Source organism: Schistocerca piceifrons, chromosome 3 (genome assembly GCF_021461385.2).
Source record: "Schistocerca piceifrons isolate TAMUIC-IGC-003096 chromosome 3, iqSchPice1.1, whole genome shotgun sequence".
NCBI lineage: Eukaryota > Metazoa > Arthropoda > Insecta > Orthoptera > Acrididae > Schistocerca > Schistocerca piceifrons.
In genome coordinates, this window is record NC_060140.1 from 679,498,376 (window position 1) to 679,521,583 (window position 23,208).

Below are 23,208 nucleotides of genomic sequence, written 5' to 3' on the forward strand. Positions count from 1 at the left end.
TCGTCTGTTGTAGACTATCTCTGTTTTCCAAGTTCATTACGAACGAATCGTCGTCGTCGTCGTCGTCGTCGTCGTCGTCGTCGTCGTCGTCGTCGTCTGTTGTAGACTATCTCTGTTTTCCAAGTTCATTACGAACGAATCAAAGTATGCCAACAGCTTTACCTACCTACACATGTTTAATCATACTACCTCGTATCGCTTCTGTTACACACAGTTACTTGTCTGAGCTAACAGATTCCCAATGAATCTCATCTGTATTGTAATTGTAAGATGTTGGTACTACCCTTTTGAGAAGTGCACAACTGTACATTTCTGGTGTAAAATTTGTATATAGGATGTATCTTAATTAGTAGAGAAAACATTCTGGTGAACATGGATCTATAAAGGAGCAACTTGTGAGATAAAGTTAACATTTCAAAAAGTTAACAAATTGGATACATTTATACTAACTAGGACAATATTTTATACTATAGTCAGTGGTGACCTTATAACAGTAATATTCAGCATGTCACAAAATTTATGGTACAACTTTCTGTTACAGCATCCAAACTAATTAAGATATTCACACAATGTTTGGCTTATGTGACACACTGTTTTGCAAAGTTCTGTCATTCAATGAATTCCATCTTGTGCACCTTTGGTGACATGCACAACATCCAGTCTGTGTTCGAGCTCTATCCACACTCAGTGCAACATAAACACATCAGCTGTGGCAATGGCAGCAACAATTTGGTTCTTTAAATCATTGTTGTGGTTGACAGACTTTTTGGTAGACTCTGTCATTGACAAGACCCCATAGAAAGAAGCCCATTAGTTTAATGTCAGATGAGGTAGGAGGCCAGAGAATTGGACCACCCATGCCATTCCAGCAATCTGAGAAAACCTGGTAGAGGACATCTCACTCAGTCCGAGCCCAATGTGATAGTGCACTATCTTAGAAAAAAAACTATGTATGGGCAGTCAGCTAATTATGACAACACCAACAGCTCCAATATATCAAGGTCATGGTTAAAATTAACTTTCTTTTCTGAGGAGAAAAAAAAGAAGTCTCACAATGTGATCAACATTAAAAAAGACCATACATTCACTTTCAGGGTGCCACACACCCCTTCCACCGCAGTATGTGGATTGGTTGTGCATTGGATGTGAACATTATACTTGTTTATCCTACACACACATGAAACGTTGCTTTGCCAGAAAATCGTGCAATAGATGCATCTGTAAACATCCCAAAGAACCTGTTGCATGGTTGCTCTAGGGATTTTCTGCCCTGTGATGGTGAGCAAGATGTATGAGACAGGCAAAATACCCTCAGACTTCAAGAAGAATATAATAATTCCAATCTCAAAGAAAGCAGGTATTGACAGATGTGAAAATTACCGAACTATCAGTTTAATAAGCCACAACTGCAAAATACTAACGCGAATTCTTTACAGACGAATGGAAAAACTAGTAGAAGCCGACCACGGGGAAGATCAGTTCGGATTCCGTAGAAATATTGGAACACGTGAGGCAATACTGACCCTACGACTTATCTTAGAAGAAAGATTAAGGAAAGGCAAACCTATGTTTCTAGCATTTGTAGACTTAGAGAAAGCTTTTGACAATGTTGACTGGAATACTCTTTCAAATTCTAAAGGTGGCAGGGGTAAAATACAGAGAGCGAAAGGCTATTTACAATTTGTACAGAAAGCAGATGGCAGTTATAAGAGTCGAGGGGCGTGAAAGGGAGGCAGTGGTTGGGAAGGGAGTGAGACAGGGTTGTAGCCTCTCCCCTATGTTATTCAATCTGTATATTGAGCAAGCAGTAAAGGAAACAAAAGAAAAATTTGGAGTAGGTATTAAAATCCATGGAGAAGAAATAAAAACTTTGAGGTTCGCCGATGGTATTGTAATTCTGTCCGAGACAGCAAAGGACTTCGAAGAGCAACTGAACAGAAGGGACAGTGTGTTGAAAGGAGGGTATAAGATGAACATCAACAAAAGCAAAATGAGGATAATGGAATGTAGTCAAATTAAATCGGGTGTTGCTGTGTGAATTAGATTAGGAAATGAGATGCTTAAAGTAGTAAAGGAGTTTTGCTATTTGGGGAGCAAAATAACTGATAATGGTCAAAGTAGAGAGGATATAAAATGTAGACTCTCAATGGCAAGGAAAGTGTTTCTGAAGAAGAGAAATTTGTTAACATCGGGTATAGATTTAAGTGTCAGGAAGTCGTTTCTAAAAGTATTTGTATGGAGTGTAGCCATGTATGGAAGTGAAACGTGGACAATAAATAGTTTGGACAAGAAGAGAATAGAAGCTTTAGAAATGTGGTGCAACAGAAGAATGCTGAAGATTAGATGGGTAGATCACATAACTGATGAGGAGGTATTGAATAGAATAGGGGAGAAGAGGAGCTTGTGGCACAACTTGACTAAAAGAAGGGATCAGTTGGTAGGACATGTTCTGAGGCATCAAGGGATCACCAATTTAGTACTGGAGGGCAGCGTGGAGGGTAAAAATTATAGAGGGAGGCCAAGAGATGAATACACTAAGCAGATTCAGAAGGATGTAGGTTGCAGTAGGTACTGGGAGATGAAGAAGCTTGTACGAGATAGAGTAGGATGGAGAGCTGCATCAAACCAGTCTCAGGACTGAAGACCACATCAACAACAACCACAACAACAACAACAACAACAACAACAACACGATACCCACTCAACAGACTTCTGCAGTGAACTTGAAACAGCCAAGTGTAATTGTTCTGCCAGCCTCTCTTTTTTCACGCCAATAATAATAATAATCAAATACAATCCTTAGAAATAATACAATTTCAGGACATCATACAGATTATTCTTCTGATAACGTCAGCTTGTAAGTTACATACTAAAGATCTGTTTGTATTAATAAATTTTATATTTTGATGCATTTTGCATTTGGTAATATACAAATAACATCATCACAAATATTGTTGTTATCAACATTAGATCAGTTGTGAGTTGCTTAAAACTATGAAGAGCTCTTTTTATAAAGATCAGGTTTTTACGTATGGAATAAAAAGGTTTTTCAATGAGAATTCTCTTTAGACAGTCTTTTAATTTGTTAGTAGAAAGGTCTGTGAAACTTTTTGATAGGGCATTGGCTAGCTTCAGACCAGCATGAAGTGCATTTTTTTCATATAAAGCTGTTCTGTGGCTACTTATAGGGTATCTGAATTTTTGTCTTGTATCACACTGGTGCAGGTTACAGTTGAAGTTTGGATTTGTTGTTTTCACAAGCAATATAACTTTCAATATGTATACACCTTTAATGGTAAGCACACTTCATTTTGGGAACAGGTTGCCACGTGATTCTCTAGGTTTCACAACACAAATAATTGTGATAACTTCTTTCTGTAGTGTTAATTATGTGCTTAAGTTGGCTTGGGTTGTTGCGCCCCATATTTCTACAGCATAGTTTAAATTGGATCAGAGTAGTGTGTAATTAGCAGTTTTTACTACACACATATGCTTACAATATTTGCTAATAATGTTTATGGCAAATACATCCTTTGACAGCTTACAGCTTAAGGAATCTTAATGCATGTTCCATTTGAGGTTGTTCTGGATTGTGATTCCCAAGAATTCTATCCATTTTTCCATTTTTACAATACCATTTCCAGTGGATAATTTCATGCCAAATTCTATTTGTTTCCTTGTGTTAAATTTCATTATTGCAGCCTTTGAAGCACTTACATTTAGATGGCTTTCATTGAAATACTAGACTATTTTGTTGGTCACACTGTAGTCCAGCACCTCCAAACTGTCATGGGCTTTGTGTTTGCACACAATAGATGCATAAACTGCATACAATATTTTTTAAATTTAGGAGAAAAATACTGTGTATCATTAACATAAATCAAGAAAAGGAGCCCCAAGACAGACCCTCGAGACACTCCACAATCGTCATCAGTAATTCTGGATCTGAAAGACCCACTGTTTATTTTAAGCAAGACAAATTGTTTTCTACTGCTCATGTGTGATTTTATTAATTCATACCTGGTTCCTCTAATACCCAATTTCCACATCTGATAATAGGGTGATGTTGACCAAATTAAAAGCTTTTTGTAGATCAAGGAACACTCCAATAACATACTCCTTGTTCCCTGTCGCAGATATTATTTTGTCTATTAATTGTGCCGCAGCTACTGAAGTTGACTTGTTTTTTCATAAAGCCATTTTGATTTTCAAATATTAAGTTGTGTTGACTCAGGAATGTCGTTAGGCTAGTATAAATAACTTTCTCAACTTCAAAATAACGTCCTTGACACTTGGCCTCTTCATCCACTTGTACTGCCATTACCCACTACACAATAATGCTTTCTCTCTGCATAAAATGCCTGTACCACTTGTGTATCAACATCAGTGAGGGTGGCTGCTTCCTATACTATATTCAGAAAATTCTCTGAACTATTATGTTTGATTTGTTTTGAATAAACCATTCCACACACTGAGCATTTTGGTCAACTGTTGTCATTATGCTTCACTCACGACAACCTGTAACACACACACACACACACACACACACACACACACACACACACACACACACACACACACGTGCGCACACACAGTGAAGCTTTGAGTGTTTGTCTCTCACATAAGCCGAACATTATGTGAATATCTCAATTAGTTCGTGTATTTTTTTCCAGTCCAAATATAGCACAATACGTTTTTGTCATATAGCAATATCTATCTTAAACTTTATTTTGTATCCTTTATCCTGTGTTGTATTTTCAGTCTGCATTACCAGATTGTGCCAAATAAATAATAGAAATGTCAGTAACAGTGGAAAATAATGGTTGTTTTTGTTGTTCCAGGAATATGCTATGCAGAATTTGCTGCTCGTGTGCCTCGTGCTGGATCAGCATATGTCTACAGTTATGTCTGTGTTGGTGAATTTGTTGCATTTGTCATTGGATGGAATCTTATTCTGGAGTATGTAATTGGTAAGTTGATTTTGCAATCGCAGCATCACTTAGCCTTTTTTTATATATAAATCCTTTATTATTATTATTATTGTTGTTGTTGTTGTTGTTGTTGTTGTTGTTGTTGTTGTTTTTTCTTTACTTTCTCGGACGTTAAGTCTGGTTAAAAATGGTAAGTGACGCGGACCTTGATCAAGTGTCATTTCCTTTTAACTGTACGATATGTGTTATATTGCATTTAGGCACTTTCAGGTAATTGAACATGTATCAATAATTACTGATTTCTGTAGTTGTATATATAAGTTTGGATGTAACTGTATTGCGTTGATGTACTGGTGGATATTGTGTGGTATGACTCACGTAGTTGATAGTATAATTGGTATAATGTCAACTTTATCCTGATGCCACATGTCCTTGACTTCCTCAGCCAGTTGGATGTATTTTTCAATTTTTTCTCCTGTTTTCTTTTGTATATTTGTTGTATTGGGTATGGATATTTCGATTAGTTGTGTTAATTTCTTCTTTTTATTGGTGAGTATGATGTCAGGTTTGTTATGTGGTGTTTTTTTATCTGTTATAATGGTTCTGTTCCAGTATAATTTGTATTCATCATTCTCCAGTATATTTTGTGGTACATACTTGTATGTGGGAACGTGTTGTTTTATAAGTTTATGTTGTAAGGCAAGCTGTTGATGTATTATTTTTGCTACATTGTCATGTCTTCTGGGATATTCTGTATTTGCTAGTATTGTACATCCACTTGTTATGTGATCTACTGTTTCTATTTGTTGTTTGCAAAGTCTGCATTTATCTGTTGTGGTATTGGGATCTTTAATAACATGCTTGCTGTAATATCTGGTGTTTATTGTTTGATCCTGTATTGCAATCATGAATACTTCCGTCTCACTGTATATATTGCCTTTTCTTAGCCATGTGTTGGATGCGTCTTGATCGATGTGTGGCTGTGTTAGATAATATGGGTGCTTGCCATGTAGGGTTTTCTTTTTCCAATTTACTTTCTTCGTATCTGTTGATGTTATGTGATCTAAAGGGTTGTAGAAGTGGTTATGAAATTGCAGTGGTGTAGCCAATGTATTTATATGAGTGATTGCTTTGTGTATTTTGGTAGTTTCTGCTCGTTCTATAAAGAATTTTCTTAAATTGTCTACCTGTCCATAATGTAAGTTTTTGATGTTGATAAATCCCCTTCCTCCTTCCTTTCTGCTTAATGTGAATCTTTCAGTTGCTGAATGTATGTGATGTATTCTATATTTGTGGCATTGTGATCATGTAAGTGTATTGAGTGCTTCTAGGTCTGTGTTACTCCATTTCACTGCTCCAAATCAGTAGGTCAATATTGGTATAGCATAAGTATTTATAGCTTTTGTCTTGTTTCTTGCTGTCAATTCTGTTTTCAGTATTTTTGTTAGTCTTTGTCTATATTTTTCTTTTAGTTCTTCTTTAATATTTGTATTATCTATTCCTATTTCTTGTCTGTATCCTAGATATTTATAGGCATCTGTTTTTTCCATTGCTTCTATACAGTCACTGTGGTTATCCATTATGTAATCTTCTTGTTTAGTGTTTTTTCCCTTGACTATGCTATTTTTCTTACATTTGCCTGTTCCAAAAGCCATATTTATATCATTGCTGAATACTTCCGTTATCTTTAGTAATTGGTTGAGTTGTTGATTTGTTGTTGCCAGTAGTTTTAGATCATCCATGTATAGCAAATGTGTGATTTTGTGTGGGTATGTTCCAGTAATATTGTATCCATAATTTGTATTATTTAGCATGTTGGATAGTGGGTTCAGAGCAAGGCAGAACCAGAAAGGACTTAATGAGTCTCCTTGGAATATTCCACGCTTAATCTGTATTGGCTGTGATGTGATGATATTTGAATTTATTTGGATATTAAGTGTGGTTTTCCAATTTTTCATTACTATGTTTAGGAACTGTATCAATTTAGGATCTACTTTGTATACTTCCAATATCTGTAGTAACCATGAGTGGGGTACACTATCAAAAGCTTTTTGGTAATCAATGTATGCGTAGTGTAGCAACCTGTGTTTAGTTTTAGCTTGATATGTCACCTCTGCATCTATTATCAGTTGCTCTTTACATCCTCGTGCTCCTTTGCAACAGCCTTTTTGTTCTTCATTTATAATTTTGTTCTGTGTTGTATGTGTCAATAATTTCTGTGTAATGACTGAAGTTAATATTTTGTATATTGTTGGTAGGCATGTTATGGGGGATATTTAGCTGGGTTTGCTGTGTCTGCTTGATCTTTAGGTTTCATTCCATGTGTAAGTGTATCAGGGAATGTGTATGGGTCTGCAATGTAACTGTTAAATAATTTAGTTAGATGTGAATGTGTTGAGGTGAACTTCTTTAGCCAGAAATTTGCTACTTTATCTTTTCCAGGGGCTTTTCAATTGTGAGTAGAATTAATTGCTTGGGTGACTTCATGTTGCAAAATTTTTACTTCAGGCATTTGTGGTATCAACTTGTATGTGCCTGTTTCTGCTTGTATCCACTGTGCATGCCTGTTATGTTGTACCGGGTTTGACCATATGTTGCTCCATAAGTGTTCCATTTCTGTTATGTTTGGTGGATTGTCTATTTTAATGTGTGTCCTACCTATTGTCTGGTAAAATTTCTTTTTGTTTGTGTTGAATGTTTGGTTTTGTTTCCTTCTATTTTCACTTTTTTTGTATCTTCTAAGTCGCTTGGCCAATGCTTGTAATTTCTGCTTCTTTTCATCTAATTGCTCTATCACTTCTTGTTGTGAGATTTTACCTAACCTTTTTCGTTTTTTTTTCTGACATTTCATTTCTTATAAATTGTGTTAGCTGTCCAATGTCTCTTCTCAGTTTTTCTATTCTGATCTGTAGCCTGTGTTGCCATGCTGGCTTTATGGGTTTCTTCTGTGTGTTGGTTGGTTCTGATCTCTGCCTAGTGTGTATATTTAGTGTAGTGAGTGCGCCTATATAAACCAGTAGTTGTAACTCTTCCATAGTTGTGTTTTCATTTATTTTATTGTGCATGATTGTGTTGATAGTTTTTATTGTTGCTTCGACTTGTGGGTTATTTGGTGGTCTATGCAAGAATGGTCTAATGTCTGTATTTGTGTCTTTGTATTCTATATATGTCAGCTGAAATTTTTCTTCTATATCTAACATGTGTGTCACTTCGTGTTCTATTTGTGCTTGTTCTGGTGTCTGTCTTAAGATTTCGTTTTCCTCTGACTGTTTAATTGATGCGTGTTGTTCTTTGTTTGTTTGCTCTGGGATGTTTGAGTCCATTACTGTATTTTCTTCTTCTTCTTATTGCACATTATTTTGTTCCAGTATTTGTTGTACTTGTTGTTTGACGTTTTCTAATTCTGACTGGGGTATCCTGTTATTTTTAATTACTACACGGACCTGATCAGCTAGTCGTTGTTCTGTTAAAAATTTTAATTCTGGGTATCTGGTAATAAATGTTGTGTATACTTGTGATCTGTATCCAGTTGTGTTGGTTCCTAGCTTTGTTGCTTGGTAATAACAGAACATGAGGTGTCTATTAACTTCATCTGACCATCTCATCCTCTGTCTTTGTTTTCCTTCTAGGGTGGTTGCAGGAAGCATATCCTGCAAAACACCTCTATTTGGATTTAAATCAGTTTCCAGTTGGCTAGCAGTGTTGTTACCATTGTGTGCAGGCATAGGGTTCAAGTGTCATCCCCGACCATGATGGCGCTTGTCTGAGGCTTCTTTAGTTCTGTCCTGAACCAACTCATCACACTAAAAGGGGGGTTAGCCCTTTTAGTGGTTTGTTCTTTTCGTCGCCTTTTATGACTGGCAGAACATACCGGAGGCCTATTCTTTTCCCGGGCCTCCATGGGATTTATTATTATTATTATTATTATTATTATTATTACTATTACTATTGCTATTATTCTAAGATGAAATCGATTCACAAAATAAACTGTTTCTAGCTCAGTGGAGATATTTGTTGTGTCACAAAATATGTTGGCCACCTATTTAGTAATATGTAAGACAGATATCGGTATTCCTTCACCAGAAAGCTATGGTTATCCACATTTCACATTCTGTGTGGTTAGTTACACAGTATGTCACTCACTGCAGCTCTAAACTGAGGATAACACAAGTTTGTCTTTTTTAAAATGCTGACTGGAAAGGGCCAACTTCAATTGCCCTCCCCCCTCATATTTTTCTTTTTCTGAAATGGAAAAACACATGTAATTAAATCATTTTGTTTGCTTAGCATATGAGTTATTTAAACTACATTCTGCATTTGGTGTTTTGCTTTCGGGTGCAAATCTGATTAAGTTTTGTGGTCGTCCAACACCAAAACACGTTATGTATAGTTGTTCATGCAACAAACACAACTGTAGATTCACTCCAAAACATTGGAATGTGTGCCATTGTGCTTTATTAATAGTCATATTGTACACTATTCTGGTGTGGCTGGAAGATCTGTGTATCACCCTTAAGAACTGCAAGGTCTCAAAACCTCTCTCTTGTAAGGTTAACATTGAAGACTGGGCTGAATACAGTATGTGTCCTGTGGTAGGGACACCTTACTAGGCTCAGCTAACTGAGGAAACTGTGAAAAATGGGAAATCCCAAGAAACCAACACTGAAGTGCAGGAGTTATGTATTTTCTGCCCTTGCATGTAACTGTAATGGTCATACTTAGGTGGTACAGAGCAACAACACAACAATTAAAATGCTGCAAGAAGTGTAGTGCTACCAGTGCTAGCTGCAGAGAAACGGTGGAAGCGGGTGGGGTGGTTTGGACAGTAGAGAGAAAGGAAAAAGAGAGGTGAGGCAGTGGGGACAGATTAGCAGAGATTCAAGCCAGCATATTGCAAGAGTGCATGATGTGTTGGTAATGGATCTGAATAATTTTTTCTTTCCGTGGTATCATATTCTATATTCCCCAATTCTCTTGTTGAACTAAGTCAATTTTTGTTGCTATAACTGTTCACGTAGTCTTTTTACATAAGCAAAAACACTTTTGCTGATATAGCAGCAATGTGTCATCATCATCTACTGTTGCCTGTTACCTGTTTTCATTGTGTTTACCAAGTGAAATTGCATGCACTGCCGCAGATGATTTTGCAGGGACAGTGCTCTTTATTGCTTGCTTTTCAGTCACTCTCAGAAAGGATGTACATAGTTACATACAGCTTGACTACTGACTCATCTCCCAACTGTTATACTGTGGTTTGCTGTAGCAAAAGAAAGTTTTCATTATGTAGGAATTACCGATGATTCAGTAATGTTTCTCTTGGTAGTGAGCCAGCTAGATCATCAGTCTGCTGTGGAAATTCAAGATATTATAACTGTGCCTCAGACAGAAGAATCTTGTAGGAAGATAAAAACTGTGCTGATATGAAGAGTAGTCACTTCAGAACAAGACTGCATCCAAGTGCTGACGCAAAAAGTTGTTGGGGATCATGAGCTGTTCCAGTAGCTCTGGTACTCACCAGGCAAAGTGAGTGTCAGTACTATTCCTGACAACCTGTTATGTACAAAATGGAGCAACCATCCATTGTCACTACTTAAGATAATAATAGCATCTAAAACAGAGATGTCATGGGATGTCATTGCAGAACCTGCAGACCACATAGACGAGGCTATCACTCCCACAGGAGTTAGCACTCTGGTAGAGCCAAGAAGCAGCAGCAGCAGCGGTGGTCGCTTGCCAATTATTATTCATTGGCGGTGAAGGTAGACATTCTATGCAAACAGCTCAGTGAACTACTGTCGGACAGAAGATATCATTGTCACAAGTCTCGGAGCTGATCCTTAAATAACACCTTGTTTTGTGATTCTGGACAGTTTGACAAACAATCACATGAGTACCCAAGTTCTTGTTCGTTCCCAAATACCAGTGCCAGTCAATCTTAGGCACAGATGATTGCCAGGCAGGATCACCATACCTGTTTATTAATAACAAGAGGTCTGGACTAAAGTATCTAGTTGATAAGGTTCATATTCGAGTGTATTGCCACGGACCTCGATGCATCAGTGGTGATCACTGACCACACTCTGTTTGTCGGCTATTAACAGTTCCCCAATATCGACATATGGAACACACCATATGGAATTAAACTCGGTACTGTGCAGTGAATTGATTAGGGACTTCAGCGGCACTGAAGTCTCGGAGCCAATCATCTGTGTGGATTTCCTGGTGTACTACCAGCTGATGCCAGACATGGCAAGTTCCTGACTTGTGGATAGTGTGACTGGCCTGATTGCAGCCCAGTTCCACTGCAGTGTGACCACACACAGCACCAAACTGATACAAGTGAAGGACTGTAAGTACACTTCTATATTATGCCAATTTCCTGCTCCCACTAGGCCCCTGGAGCTCCAAAATAGGTGCAGCATAATAATGTACATTTTATTAAAATCAAGGATGGACTCTCCAGCATCATGTAGGCCTTAATGTTTGGCACTGGATCACCTGGCAGTAGCTAAAGCCAAGTTTGCTATTATGTTGAAAGAAGGCATTATTCAATGATCAAGTGGTCCATGGTTGCCTTCACTGCACCTGGTTCCTAAGAAGAGTGGAATGTGGCGTGTTGCAGTGCTTAATGCAAGAATTGTGCCACAGAATTACCCAGTTCAGTTTTTGTGATAATATAGTGCTTTGCATGGTTCAACGATCTTTAGTGTGCTGGATTGTGCCAAGGCTTGTACTCAGACACTCGTAGCAAAGAAGATATATCAAAAAGAGCAATTATTACACCATTCAGGTTGTTAGAGAGCATGTTTATGACCTTTGGTTTAATCAGTACAGACCAAACCTGGCAAAGATTTCTTGATTCTGTACTACTAGGCCTACCCTTCTGCTTTGCTTATCTTGATCTTTTCAACCACTGAAGAACGACGTCAACAAAACCTCACAGATGTTTTTCAATGGTTGGAACAGTGCAACGTCATTTTTAACACAGCCAAATGCATGTTCAGGCTCCCTCCGCATGCCGGACAAGGTTGAAGCTATTCTGCAGATACAAAAGCCAAGCACCATCAAGAAGCTATGTGATTTCCTTGGGATACTAAATTTTTATTGCCAGCATGTACTGTGGGCAGCAGAGCTACAAAAACCATTAACTGCAGCACTTTCTGGCCCAAAGATTAAAGGACTCTCTCCGATGCAGTGGACTGAGGCGATGAGCTCCACATTTGACACCACTAAACAAAGCATGGCGAACGCTGCACTTCTGGCACATCCCTTAGTGGTGGTGGTTGATGGAAGCCTAACTGTTATAGGCACTGTATTGTGACAATGAACACATGGCTTGCCTTTTATTCTCAAAAAACTTTTGCCATTGCAGCAGAAATGAGGTACATAGAACTGAGAACTTTACACCATGTACGAAGCAATCGGATGCTTTCAGCGATAGATATAAGCAAAAGATTTCACTATCTATAAGACCATAAACTGTTAATGCATGGCGTCAGGCAGAATAGCAACAAAAGTCCATGATGATACAATGATCTGTAATTTGTAATGCAGTTTACCATCATCATCATCATCACAGCATTGATACTCAGATTTATTGTAATACTGTTTAGAGTCTTGTGAGGCAGATGCATGAGAACATATAGCTGACATGTAATGCATGTGTTGTTGATTCATTAAGAGAAGTTAGAGTTTTACTTTATAGGACATACATTGAGTTCAACTTCCCTGAGTGTGTTATTCCACTGTAACAAGAAAAGTCTCTTTCAGCATCTTCGATGTGATGGATCAGAGTCCACGGGGAAGAAGCTGTGACATTGTAAAAGGGACTGAATAGCAGGACCCTCACGGCACTGGTATTGTATGACAACCACAAGAAAAAGTAAAAGAAGCAAGAAACCTAGCAAGATAAGGAAGTTAGGGATTGACTAGTGGACTGTTTAAACAGTCTATTCGTAACAACCCCATTAGGGAAATAAAGACCAACAAAACATTACAGTTCCTTATGTGAGCTCAGATCAGTGGGCCATGGATGCAGCTGACATCGGACCTAGAGAACTCAAAGGAATGACTGGCTTGATAGCTGAGATAGTGCCAGTAGTGTCAGTGTCGTCGTAACTGCCATCTGCTTCACGTCTGCTGTTCAGCGAGCTACCTTAATTTAAGTATTAACTGTATTTTTCTTACTTGTCACTTCTTCTTCCATGTGTTTTTGCTTTTAGGAAGCTTTAATTGTCGAGTGCTAGTAATAGTGTTCCATAGATTTCGTGTTTGTTTTGAATACAGTCAGCGAGAGTCCCTTTAGTCAACCATAGTGCCAGTAGTGTTTGTTTTTAACCCAGTCCAGAAACAGGTAGTGATATTTTCATTGTTTTCTGCAAGAAGTGACTAGCAACCACAGTTTAGTCAACAATCAGCCGCCTTTAGTGAATTAGCAGTCTAGTTAAAAGTTGATTAACTCTCTACAATAAATTGATTTCTTAGGGTGGATAGGATGTGTGACTGCTGTGTACAGACGCAGGAGGAACTGGCCACTGTTCGCGAAGAGCTGAACATGTTGATGGCTGCAGTCAGCCGTCTTCAGACTGCTGCCTTGGAGTGTGGCGGCAGTGGGGAGTCTGGTGCGTCGCATGGTACACCCCAGGTGTTACATGCTTTACCCACTGTCCCTGCCGTCGAGACATCTTCGCGGGTACCGGGCGCGGTTGGGCCACCCTGTCCCCAAGGGGAGTGGCGGGTTCAGCAGCGTTCGTGGCGCATGAGGCGGAGGGTCAATGTTGAGGCTGGCCGTGTGGCATCGTCCGCTCTGCCTGTGAGTGGACATGCGTCCGCTCCTTCAGCAAGGTCCGAGCAGGCACACGGGGGGAGGGGTTTATTAGTTATTGGGAGCTCCAACGTGAGGCGGGTGATGGAGCCCCTTAGGAAAATAGCGGAAAGGTCGGGGAAGAAGGCCAGTGTTCACTCTGTCTGCTTGCCGGGGGGTCTCATCCGAGATGTGGAGGAGGCCCTGCCGGTGGCGATAGAGAGCACTGGGTGCACCCGACTGCAAATTTTTGCTCATGTCGGCACCAATAACTCCCGCCGTCTGGGTTCAGAGGTATCCTCAGTGCGTACAGGCGGTTGGCGGAGTTGGTGAAGGCGGAAAGCCTCGCTCGCGGGGTGGAATCTGAGCTAACTATCTGTAGTATTGTTCCCAGAACCGATGGCGGTCCTCTGGTTTGGAGCCAAGTGGAAGGCTTAAACCAGAGGCTCAGACGATTCTGCGGAGGTCTGGGGTGCAAATTTCTCGACCTCCGCCAATGGGTGGAGAAATGTAGGGTCCCCCTGAATAGGTCAGGCGTGCACTACACGCTGGAAGTGGCTACAAGGGTAGCGGAGTACGTGTGGAGTGCACATGGGGGTTTTTTAGGTTAGAGAATTCCCTCCCTAGGCCCGACAAGATGCCTCCTGAGACGCGGCAATGTAGGAGTAGGAAAAATGCAACAGGGAATAACAATATTAATGTGGTAATAGTAAACTGCAGGAGCGTCTATAGAAAGGTTCCAGAACTGCTCTCATTAATAAACGGTCACAACGCCCATATAATACTAGGGACAGAAAGTTGGCTGAAACCAGACGTAAACAGTAATGAAATCCTAAACTCAGATTGGAATGTATACCGCAGAGACAGGCTGGACAGTGAAGGGGGAGGCGTGTTTATAGCGATAAGAAGGGCAATAGTATCGAAGGAAATTGACGGAGATCCGAAATGTGAAATAATTTGGGTGAAGGGCACGGTTAAAGCAGGCTTAGACATGGTAATTGGATGTGTCTATAGGCCCCCTGGTTCAGCAGCTGTTGTGGCTGAGCACCTGAAGGATAATTTGGAAAACATTTCGAGTAGATTTCCCCACCATGTTATAGTTCTGGGTGGAGATTTTAATTTGCCAGATATAGACTGGGAGACTCAAACGTTCATAACTGGTGTCAGGGACAAAGAATCCAGTGAAATTTTTTTAAGTGTTCTATCTGTAAACTACCTTGAGCAGTTAAACAGAGAACCGACTCGTGGCGATAACATATTAGACCTTCTGGTGACAAAAAGACGGAACTATTTGATACAGTTAACGCAGAACAGGGAATCAGCGATCATAAAGCGGTTACTGCATTGATGATTTCAGCTGTAAGTAGAAATATTAAAAAAGGTAGGAAGATTTTTCTGTTTAGCAAAAGTGACAAAAAGCAGATTACAAAGTACCTGACGGCTCAACACAAAAGTTTTGTCTCAAGTACAGATAGAATTGAAGATCAGTGGACAAAGTTCAAAACCATCGTACAATATGCGTTAAATGAGTATGTGCCAAGCAAGATCATAAGAGATGGAAAAGAGCCACCGTGGTACCATAACCGAGTTAGAAAACTGCTGCGGAACCAAAAGGAACTTCACAGCAAACATAAACATAGCCAAAGCCTTGCAGGGCCATGCGAGAGGTGTTCAATGAATTCGAAAGTAAAGTTCTATGTACTGACTTGGCAGAAAATCCTAAGAAATTTTGGTCTTATGTCAAAGCGGTAGGTGGATCAAAACAAAATGTCCAGACACTCTGTGACCAAAATGGTACTGAAACCGAGGATGACAGACTAAAGGCCGAAATACTAAATGTCTTTTTCCAAAGCTGTTTCACAGAGGAAGACTGCACTGTAGCTAGAGTGTCGCACAGATGACAAAATGGTGGATATCGAAATAGATGACAGAGGTATAGAGAAACAATTAAAATCACTCAAAAGAGGAAAGGCCGCTGGACCTGATGGGATACCAGTTCGAATTTACACAGAGTACGCGAAGGAACTTGACCCCCTTCTTGCAGCGGTGTACCGTAGGTCTCTAGAAGAGCGTAGCATTCCAAAGGATTGGAAAAGGGCACAGATCATCCCCGTTTTCAAGAAGGGACGTCAAACAGATGTGCAGAACTATAGACCCATATCTCTAACGTCGATCAGTTGTAGAATTTTGGAACACGTATTATGTTCGAGTATAATGACTTTTCTGGAGACTAGAAATCTATTCTGCAGGAATCAGCATGGGTTTTGAAAAAGACGGTCGTGTGAAACGTGAAACCCAGCTCGCGCTATTCGTCCATGAGACTCAGAGGGCCATAGACATGGGTTCACAGGTAGATGCCGTGTTTCTTGACTTCTGCAAGGCATTCGATACAGTTCCCAACAGTTGCTTAATGAACAAAGTAAGAGCGTATGGACTATCAGACCAATTGTGTGATTGGATTGAAGAGTTCCTAGACAACAGACCTCAGCATGTCATTCTCAATGGAGAGAAGTCTTCTGAAGTAAGAGTGATTTCAGGTGTGCCGCAGGGGAGTGTCATAGGACCATTGCTATTCACAATATACACAAATGACTTTGCGGATAACATCGGAAGTTCACTGAGGCTTTTTGCAGATGATGCTGTGGTGTATTGAGAGGTTGTAACAATGGAAAATTGTGCTGAAATGCAGGAGGATCTGCAGCGAATTGATGCATGGTGCAGGGAATCTCAATGTAGACAAGTGTAATGTGCTGCGAATACATAGGAAGATGGATCCCTTATCATTTAGCTACAAAATAGCAGGTCAGCAACTGGAAGCAGTTAATTCCATAAATTATCTGGGAGTACACATTAGGAGTGATTTAAAATGGAATGATCATATAAAGTTGATCGTCGGTAAAGCAGATGCCAGACTGAGATTCATTGGAAGAATCCTAAGGAAATGCAATCCGAAAACAAAGGAAGTAGGTTACAGTACGCTTGTTTGCCCACTGCTTGAATACTGTTCAGCAGTGTGGGATCTGTACCAGATAGGGTTGATAGAAGAGATAGAGAAGATCCAACGGAGAGCAGTGTGCTTCGTTACAGGATCATTTAGTAATCGCAAAAGCGTTACAGAGATGATAGATGAACTCCAGTGGAAGACTCTGCAGGAGAAATGCTCAGTAGCTCGGTAAAGGCTTTTGTTAAAGTTTCGAGAACATACCTTCACCGAAGAGTCAAGCAGTATATTGCTCCCTCCTACGTATATCTTGCGAAGAGACCATGAGGATAAAATCAGAGAGATTAGAGCCCATACAGAAGCATACCGACCATCCTTCTTTCCACGAACAATACGAGACTGGAATAGAAGGGAGAAGTGATAGAGGTACTCAGGGTACCCTCCGCCACACACCGTCAGGTGGCTTGTGGAGCATGGTTGTAGATGGATGTAGACTGAAGTACCTGTCTTTGATTGAGTGCCAGCCTAAATAATGTTGTGGCACATGAATTTGGCATGAGCTGTTGGTGGGCTCATGACATGTCATAGGGAAATAGTGCCTGCCATCACAGTGCTGTGATCGTACTCTGCCGGCGGTGGACTCTGTGTCTCTTGTGGCAACTGCTGGAGGCTCTGTGGACAACAAATCAGTGTGTTGCTGTTGTTGATGCTGTTGTCTCAAACATTTACCAACATACGGGACAAGTATGGGTCAGTGTTTAGCTTGATAATGCTTGGGTCTGTTGCAGCAAATGAAACGTGAAGCATGGCGACCTGTGGTACATGAGTATTTTGCTGGTTTGCATGTTGCTTTCTTGTAGTAGGGCACAGCACTGGGGACGCTTGTAAATGCTTCTAGTGAATTTGCTTGGTGACAAATGAAATTTAGCTGTAGATGTTTTTCCATCTGTGATTATGAACATTAATTGTACTTTCTGCAATAAAATAATGTGGTAAATCCAGTGTTTTTGTGACTATAACATCGCTAATGCACCAATACTGTACAACAAATAACCCAACAGAATACACAACCAATAATGTCTGTTTTGTCACATGACATTCATTTATCATAATCATTTCATAACAACTTTGCCAGACATCACAAATGTAAATGTATAGATAACAAATATTTTGATCAGTCCCTTTGTGATAAAAGCACCACTGTCGTTGCACGGCAGTCCATCACTGTGGTTTATCCAGATAGAGAGTAGATATGTTCCATGTCTTGTCATTGCTGACATTACTAAATAGAGCAGTTTGGTTGCAGAGTAGCAGTTCTTCTGGAAAACTCGGAATTCTCAGGTAATTACATTTTACTTGTAAAAATCAGGGATATCTCAGAGAATTATCAGGGAGCTTCAGGAATTTTATAAAACATCAAGGAGTTCTGCATTTTTAACCTAACATTGAAATTGAATTTTCTTTGTTTTAGAAATAATAATCCTATGTTGTTGTTGTTGTTGTTGTTGTTGTTGTTGTCTCTGTCTTTGTTGCTGTTGTTGTTGTTGTTGTTGTTGTTGTGGTCTTCAGTCCTGAGACTGGTTTGATGCAGCTCTCCACGCTACTCTATCCTGTGCAAGCTTCTTCATCTCCCAGTACGTACTGGAGCCTACATCCCTCTAAATCTGCTTGGTGTATTCATCTCTTGGTCTTCCTCTACGATTTTTACTTTCCACGCTGCCCTCCAATACTAAATTGGTGATCCCTTGATGCCTCAACACATGTCCTACCAACCGATCCCTTCTTCTGGTCAAGTTGTGCCACAAACTTATCTTCTCCCCAGTCCTATTCAGTACCTCCTCATTAGTTATGTGATCTACCCACCTTATCTTCAGCATTCTTCTGTAGCACCACATTTCGAAAGCTTCTATTCTCTTCTTGTCCAAACTAGTTATTGTCCACGTTTCACTTCCATACATGGCTACACTCCATACAAATACTTTTAGAAATGCCTTCCTGACTCTTAAATCTATACTCGATGTTAACATATTTCTCTTCTTCAGAAACGCTTTCCTTGCCATTGCTAGTCTAAATTTAAATCCTCTCAACTTCGACCATCATCAGTTACTTTGCTCCCCAAATAGCAAAACTCCTTTACTACTTTAAGTGCCTCATTTCCTAATCTAATTCCTGCAGCATCACCCAATTTAATTCGACTACATTCCATTATCCTTGTTTTGCTGTTGTTGATGTTCATCTTATATCCTCCTTTCAAGACACTGTCTATTCCATTCAACTGCTCTTCCAAGTCCTTTGCTGTCTCTGACAGAATTACAATGCCATTGGCAAACCTCAAAGTTTTTACTTCTTCTCCATGGTTTTTAATACCTACTCTGAATTTTTCTTTTGTTTCCATTACTGCTTGCTCAATATAGAGATTGAACAACATCGGGGAGGGGCTACAACCCTGTCTCACTCCCTTCCCAACCACTGCTTCCCTTTCATGTCCCTCGACTCTTACAACTGCCTTCTGGTTTCTGTACAAATTGTAAATAGCCTTTCGCTCTCTGCATTTTTCCCCTGCCACCTTCAGAATTTGAAAGAGTATTCCAGTCAACATTGTCAAAAGCTTTCTCTAAATCTACAAATGCTAGAAACGTAGGTTTGCCTTTTCTTAATCTAGCTTCTAAAATAAGTCGTAGGATCAGTATTGCCTCACGTGTTCCCTTATTTCTACGGAATCCAACCGATCTTCCCCAAGGTCAGCTCCTACCAGTTTTTCCATTCGTCTGTAAAGAATTCGCATTAGTATTTTGCAGCTGTGACTTATTAAACTGATGGTTCGGTAATTTTCACATCTGTCAATACCTGCTTTCTTTGGGATTGTAATTATTATATTGTTCTTGAAGTCTGAGGGTATTTCGCCTGTCTCATACATTTTGCTCACCAGATGGTAGAGTTTTGTCAGGACTGGCTCTCCCAAGGCTGTCAGTAGTTCTAATGGAATGTTGTCTACTCCCAGGGCCTTGTTTTGACTCAGGTCTTTCAGTGCTCTGTCAAACTCTTCATGCAGTATCATATCTCCCATTTCATCTTCATCTACATCATCTTCCATTTCTGTAACATTGCCCTCAAGTACATCACCCTTGTATAGACCGTCTATATACTCCTTCCACCTTTCTGCTTTCCCTTCTTTGCTTAGAACTGGGTTTCCATCTGAGCTCTTGATATTCATACAAGTGGTTCTCTTCTCTCCAAAGGTCTCTTTAATTTTCCTGTAGGCAGTGTCTATTTTACCCCTAGTGAGATAACCCTCTACATCCTTAAATTTGTCCTCTAGCCATACCTGCTTAGCCATTTTGCACATCTTGTCGATCTTATTTTTGAGAGGTTTGTATTCCTTTTTGCCTGCTTCATTTACTGCATTTTTATATTTTCTCCTTTCGTCAATTAAATTCAATATTTCTTCTGTCACCCTAGGATTTCTGCTATCCCTCATCTTTTTACCTGCTTGATGCTCTGCTGCCTTCACTACTTCATCCCTCAAAGCTACCCATTCTTCTTCTACTGTATTTCTTTCCCCCATTCTTGTCAATTGTTCCTTTATGCTCTTCCTGAAACTCTCTACAACCTCTGGTTTAGTCAGTTTATCCAGGTCCCATCTCCTTAAATTCCCACCTTTTTGCAGTTTCTTCAGTTTCAATCTACAGTTCATAACCAATAGATTGTGGTCAGAGTCCACATCTGCCCCTGGAAATGTCTTACAATTTAAAACCTGGTTCCTAAATCTCTGTCTTACCATTATATAATCTATCTGATACCTTCTAGTATCTCCAGGATTCTTCCATGTATACAACCTTCTTTTATGATTCTTGAACCAAGTGTTAGCTATGATTAAGTTGTGCTCTGTGCAAAATTCCACCAGGCGGCTTCCTCTTTAAATTCTTACCCCCCATTCCATATTCACCCAGTATGTTTCCTTCTCTCCCTTTTCCTACTATCGAATTCCAGTCACCCATGACTATTAAATTTTCGTCTCCCTTCACTATCTGAATAATTTCTTTTATTTCATCATACATTTCTTCAATTTCTTCGTCGTCTGCAGAGCTAGTTGGGATATAGACTTGTACTACTGTCATAGGCATGGGCTTCGTGTCTATCTTGACCACAACAATGCATTCGCTGTGCTGTTTGTAGTAGCTTACCTGCACTCCTATTTTTTTATTCATTATTAAACCTACTCCTGCATTACCCCTATTTGATTTTGTATTTATAACCCTGTATTCACCTGACCAGAAGTCTTGTTCCTCCTGCCACCGAACTTCACTAATTCCCACTATATCCAACTTTAACCTATCCATTTCCCTTTTTAAATTTTCTAATCTACCTGTCCGATTAAGGGATCTGACATTCCACGCTGTGATCCGTAGAACGCCAGTTTTCTTTCTCCTGATAACGACGTCCTACTGAGTAGTCCCTACCTGGAGATCAGAATGGGGGACTATTTTACCTCCGGAATAAAGCTAAAATACTTAATATTTCAGTGTGTGTTAATTACACAAATATTATGCCACACACACACACACACACACACACACACACACACACACACACACACACACACACACACACACACACACACACTCTTGCCATTAGTTATCAGGAGGTTTTTGACACCAGCTTCCCCTCACATCTGGAATTCTCGGGAATTTTTTTTCCCAAGTTATAGTAGCGATTGTGAATTGTAAATATGAATGAACAAATCATTTTGAGAAGTAAGAGCTATTTGGCTGCACTACAAAGAACAAACTGATATGGCAGAATTGAGCATATTCCTAATTTCGGCTGTCTCAGTTTGAGACTAAATGCATACAAAGCTTCTGTACACCAAGCCAGCTGGCATTGTCCATCTTGTGATATGGGAAACAAATGCATAAATTGATACTATTGATAACTGACTTCCAGAGAGACAGCTGTGAACTATTTGTCACAAATATTAAACCGATATTACAATTTGGACACATGCACTGACTTATTGATCTGTGTACCATCCCACCTTCAATGAGACTACCTGTATATTTGAAATGGATCAGTCATCCAGACATGAAATTGTATAACACTGTCATGCATTTTTTGTATTCAGTGTGAGATAATTTGGCAATTTATTGTCGCTAAATTTATTGTCGCTAATTTGCTTCACCAAATTACTGGAATCAGTTTTGTATGGTTTTATGACCTCTTACCTGATCTTTGTCACTAGCTACTCGTTGACCCAAGTTGATAATCTTCATCATGTTACAAACATAGGAAGTTGGATGATCACTAGTGAAAACTTGTGCAGTGGCCTGGTGCTTCAGGTGTAAACATGACCTGTCCAGCACAAAAACTCTGATAAAACATTCAACCATACACCACACATGGTGACACCAGGAAAGCTGAATGTAGCTGTACAAGAGTTCTCCCTACAGCTGATTGAGGGAGTCGGCTGCCTCTTTGAATCCTCACTGTTGCTGTAATTGGAACTACATAATTTTTATGGTTAATTTAATTTCTTTCTTAGTTGTAACATGAAGCCATGTAAGAGAATTGTGACAACTGTCTAACAACATTTTTTTTAATTGTAACACTGCTGATCAGGTCACTAGAAAATTTTTTTCACTTGTTCAGCAATTCACAGTTATTGATGCATTTTGAGATTAACTCATCATCAGAATATCTAAGAAGAAAGGTGGAATTATTCACACACAGTATGGTGTCATTTGAGAGTTAACTCCTCACATAGTTGTTCTCTGCAGCAGATAGCAGCTCACATTTTACGTAATACTGTGTATGAAGAACTCCACCGTTCTTCTTAGATATTCTGATGATGAGGTAATCTCAGAATGCATCAATAAATGTGAATTACTGAACACCAAGTGAAAAACTTCTCTGGTTCATCTTGTAGTGTTTTGAGAATTTCTGCATAAATTCTAGAACCACTCGGCCTTCTACCATCTCAAACGCACAATATTTTAGATTTGAGAGTGGAATGATAGAATCCTAGCTACTGCGCATCACATGTTTGTGTTTGCAGGTTTGAAGTTTGTTGTGAGAAGACTGTAGACACAGCAGTTGAACAGCACTGACAAGTACTTGTTGGTCAATCCACAGAAGTCATAGTAAAAGAGCAAGGAAGAATAGTGGAACTTCTAGGTTATTCTGTGCTGATCATATCGGTGACCATTTTTAAAAATAACACAAACATTTGAGATTCTGAATTCTGAATAAACGCTTATCTGGGACTTGCTGGAGGGAAGATGTATTTTGCAATTCGTTTGTAATAGCGTTATGATTGTTAAGCCAACTCTTTTCTAAAATGTACTTAAATCTGTTTCTAATGTGAGGTGATACGAGTGACGTACAAGAAGTCAAATGTTTATATGCAAAGTGTGAATTTTGTTCTTTATGAAGCTCAAATATACCAATAGTTGATGAAAAGTATTCTTCAAGTACCTAATTATTTTGCAAGTAGAGAGAGACTCTTTAAGGTTCCTGTAACTAGCATCATTCTTTGG

At 39.5% G+C, this 23,208-nt stretch overlaps 1 protein-coding gene across 1 annotated transcript in view; it reads left to right on the plus strand.

Annotated features, from left to right (window-relative positions):
* The window catches only part of LOC124787862 (cationic amino acid transporter 2), a 437,092-nt gene that overhangs the window by 313,243 nt on the left and 100,641 nt on the right, over positions 1–23,208 (plus strand). Inside the window, exon 4 of the mRNA XM_047254825.1 lies at positions 4,842–4,970. Coding sequence (XP_047110781.1) covers positions 4,842–4,970 — 129 coding nt within the window. The remainder of the gene's footprint in view (positions 1–4,841; positions 4,971–23,208) is intronic.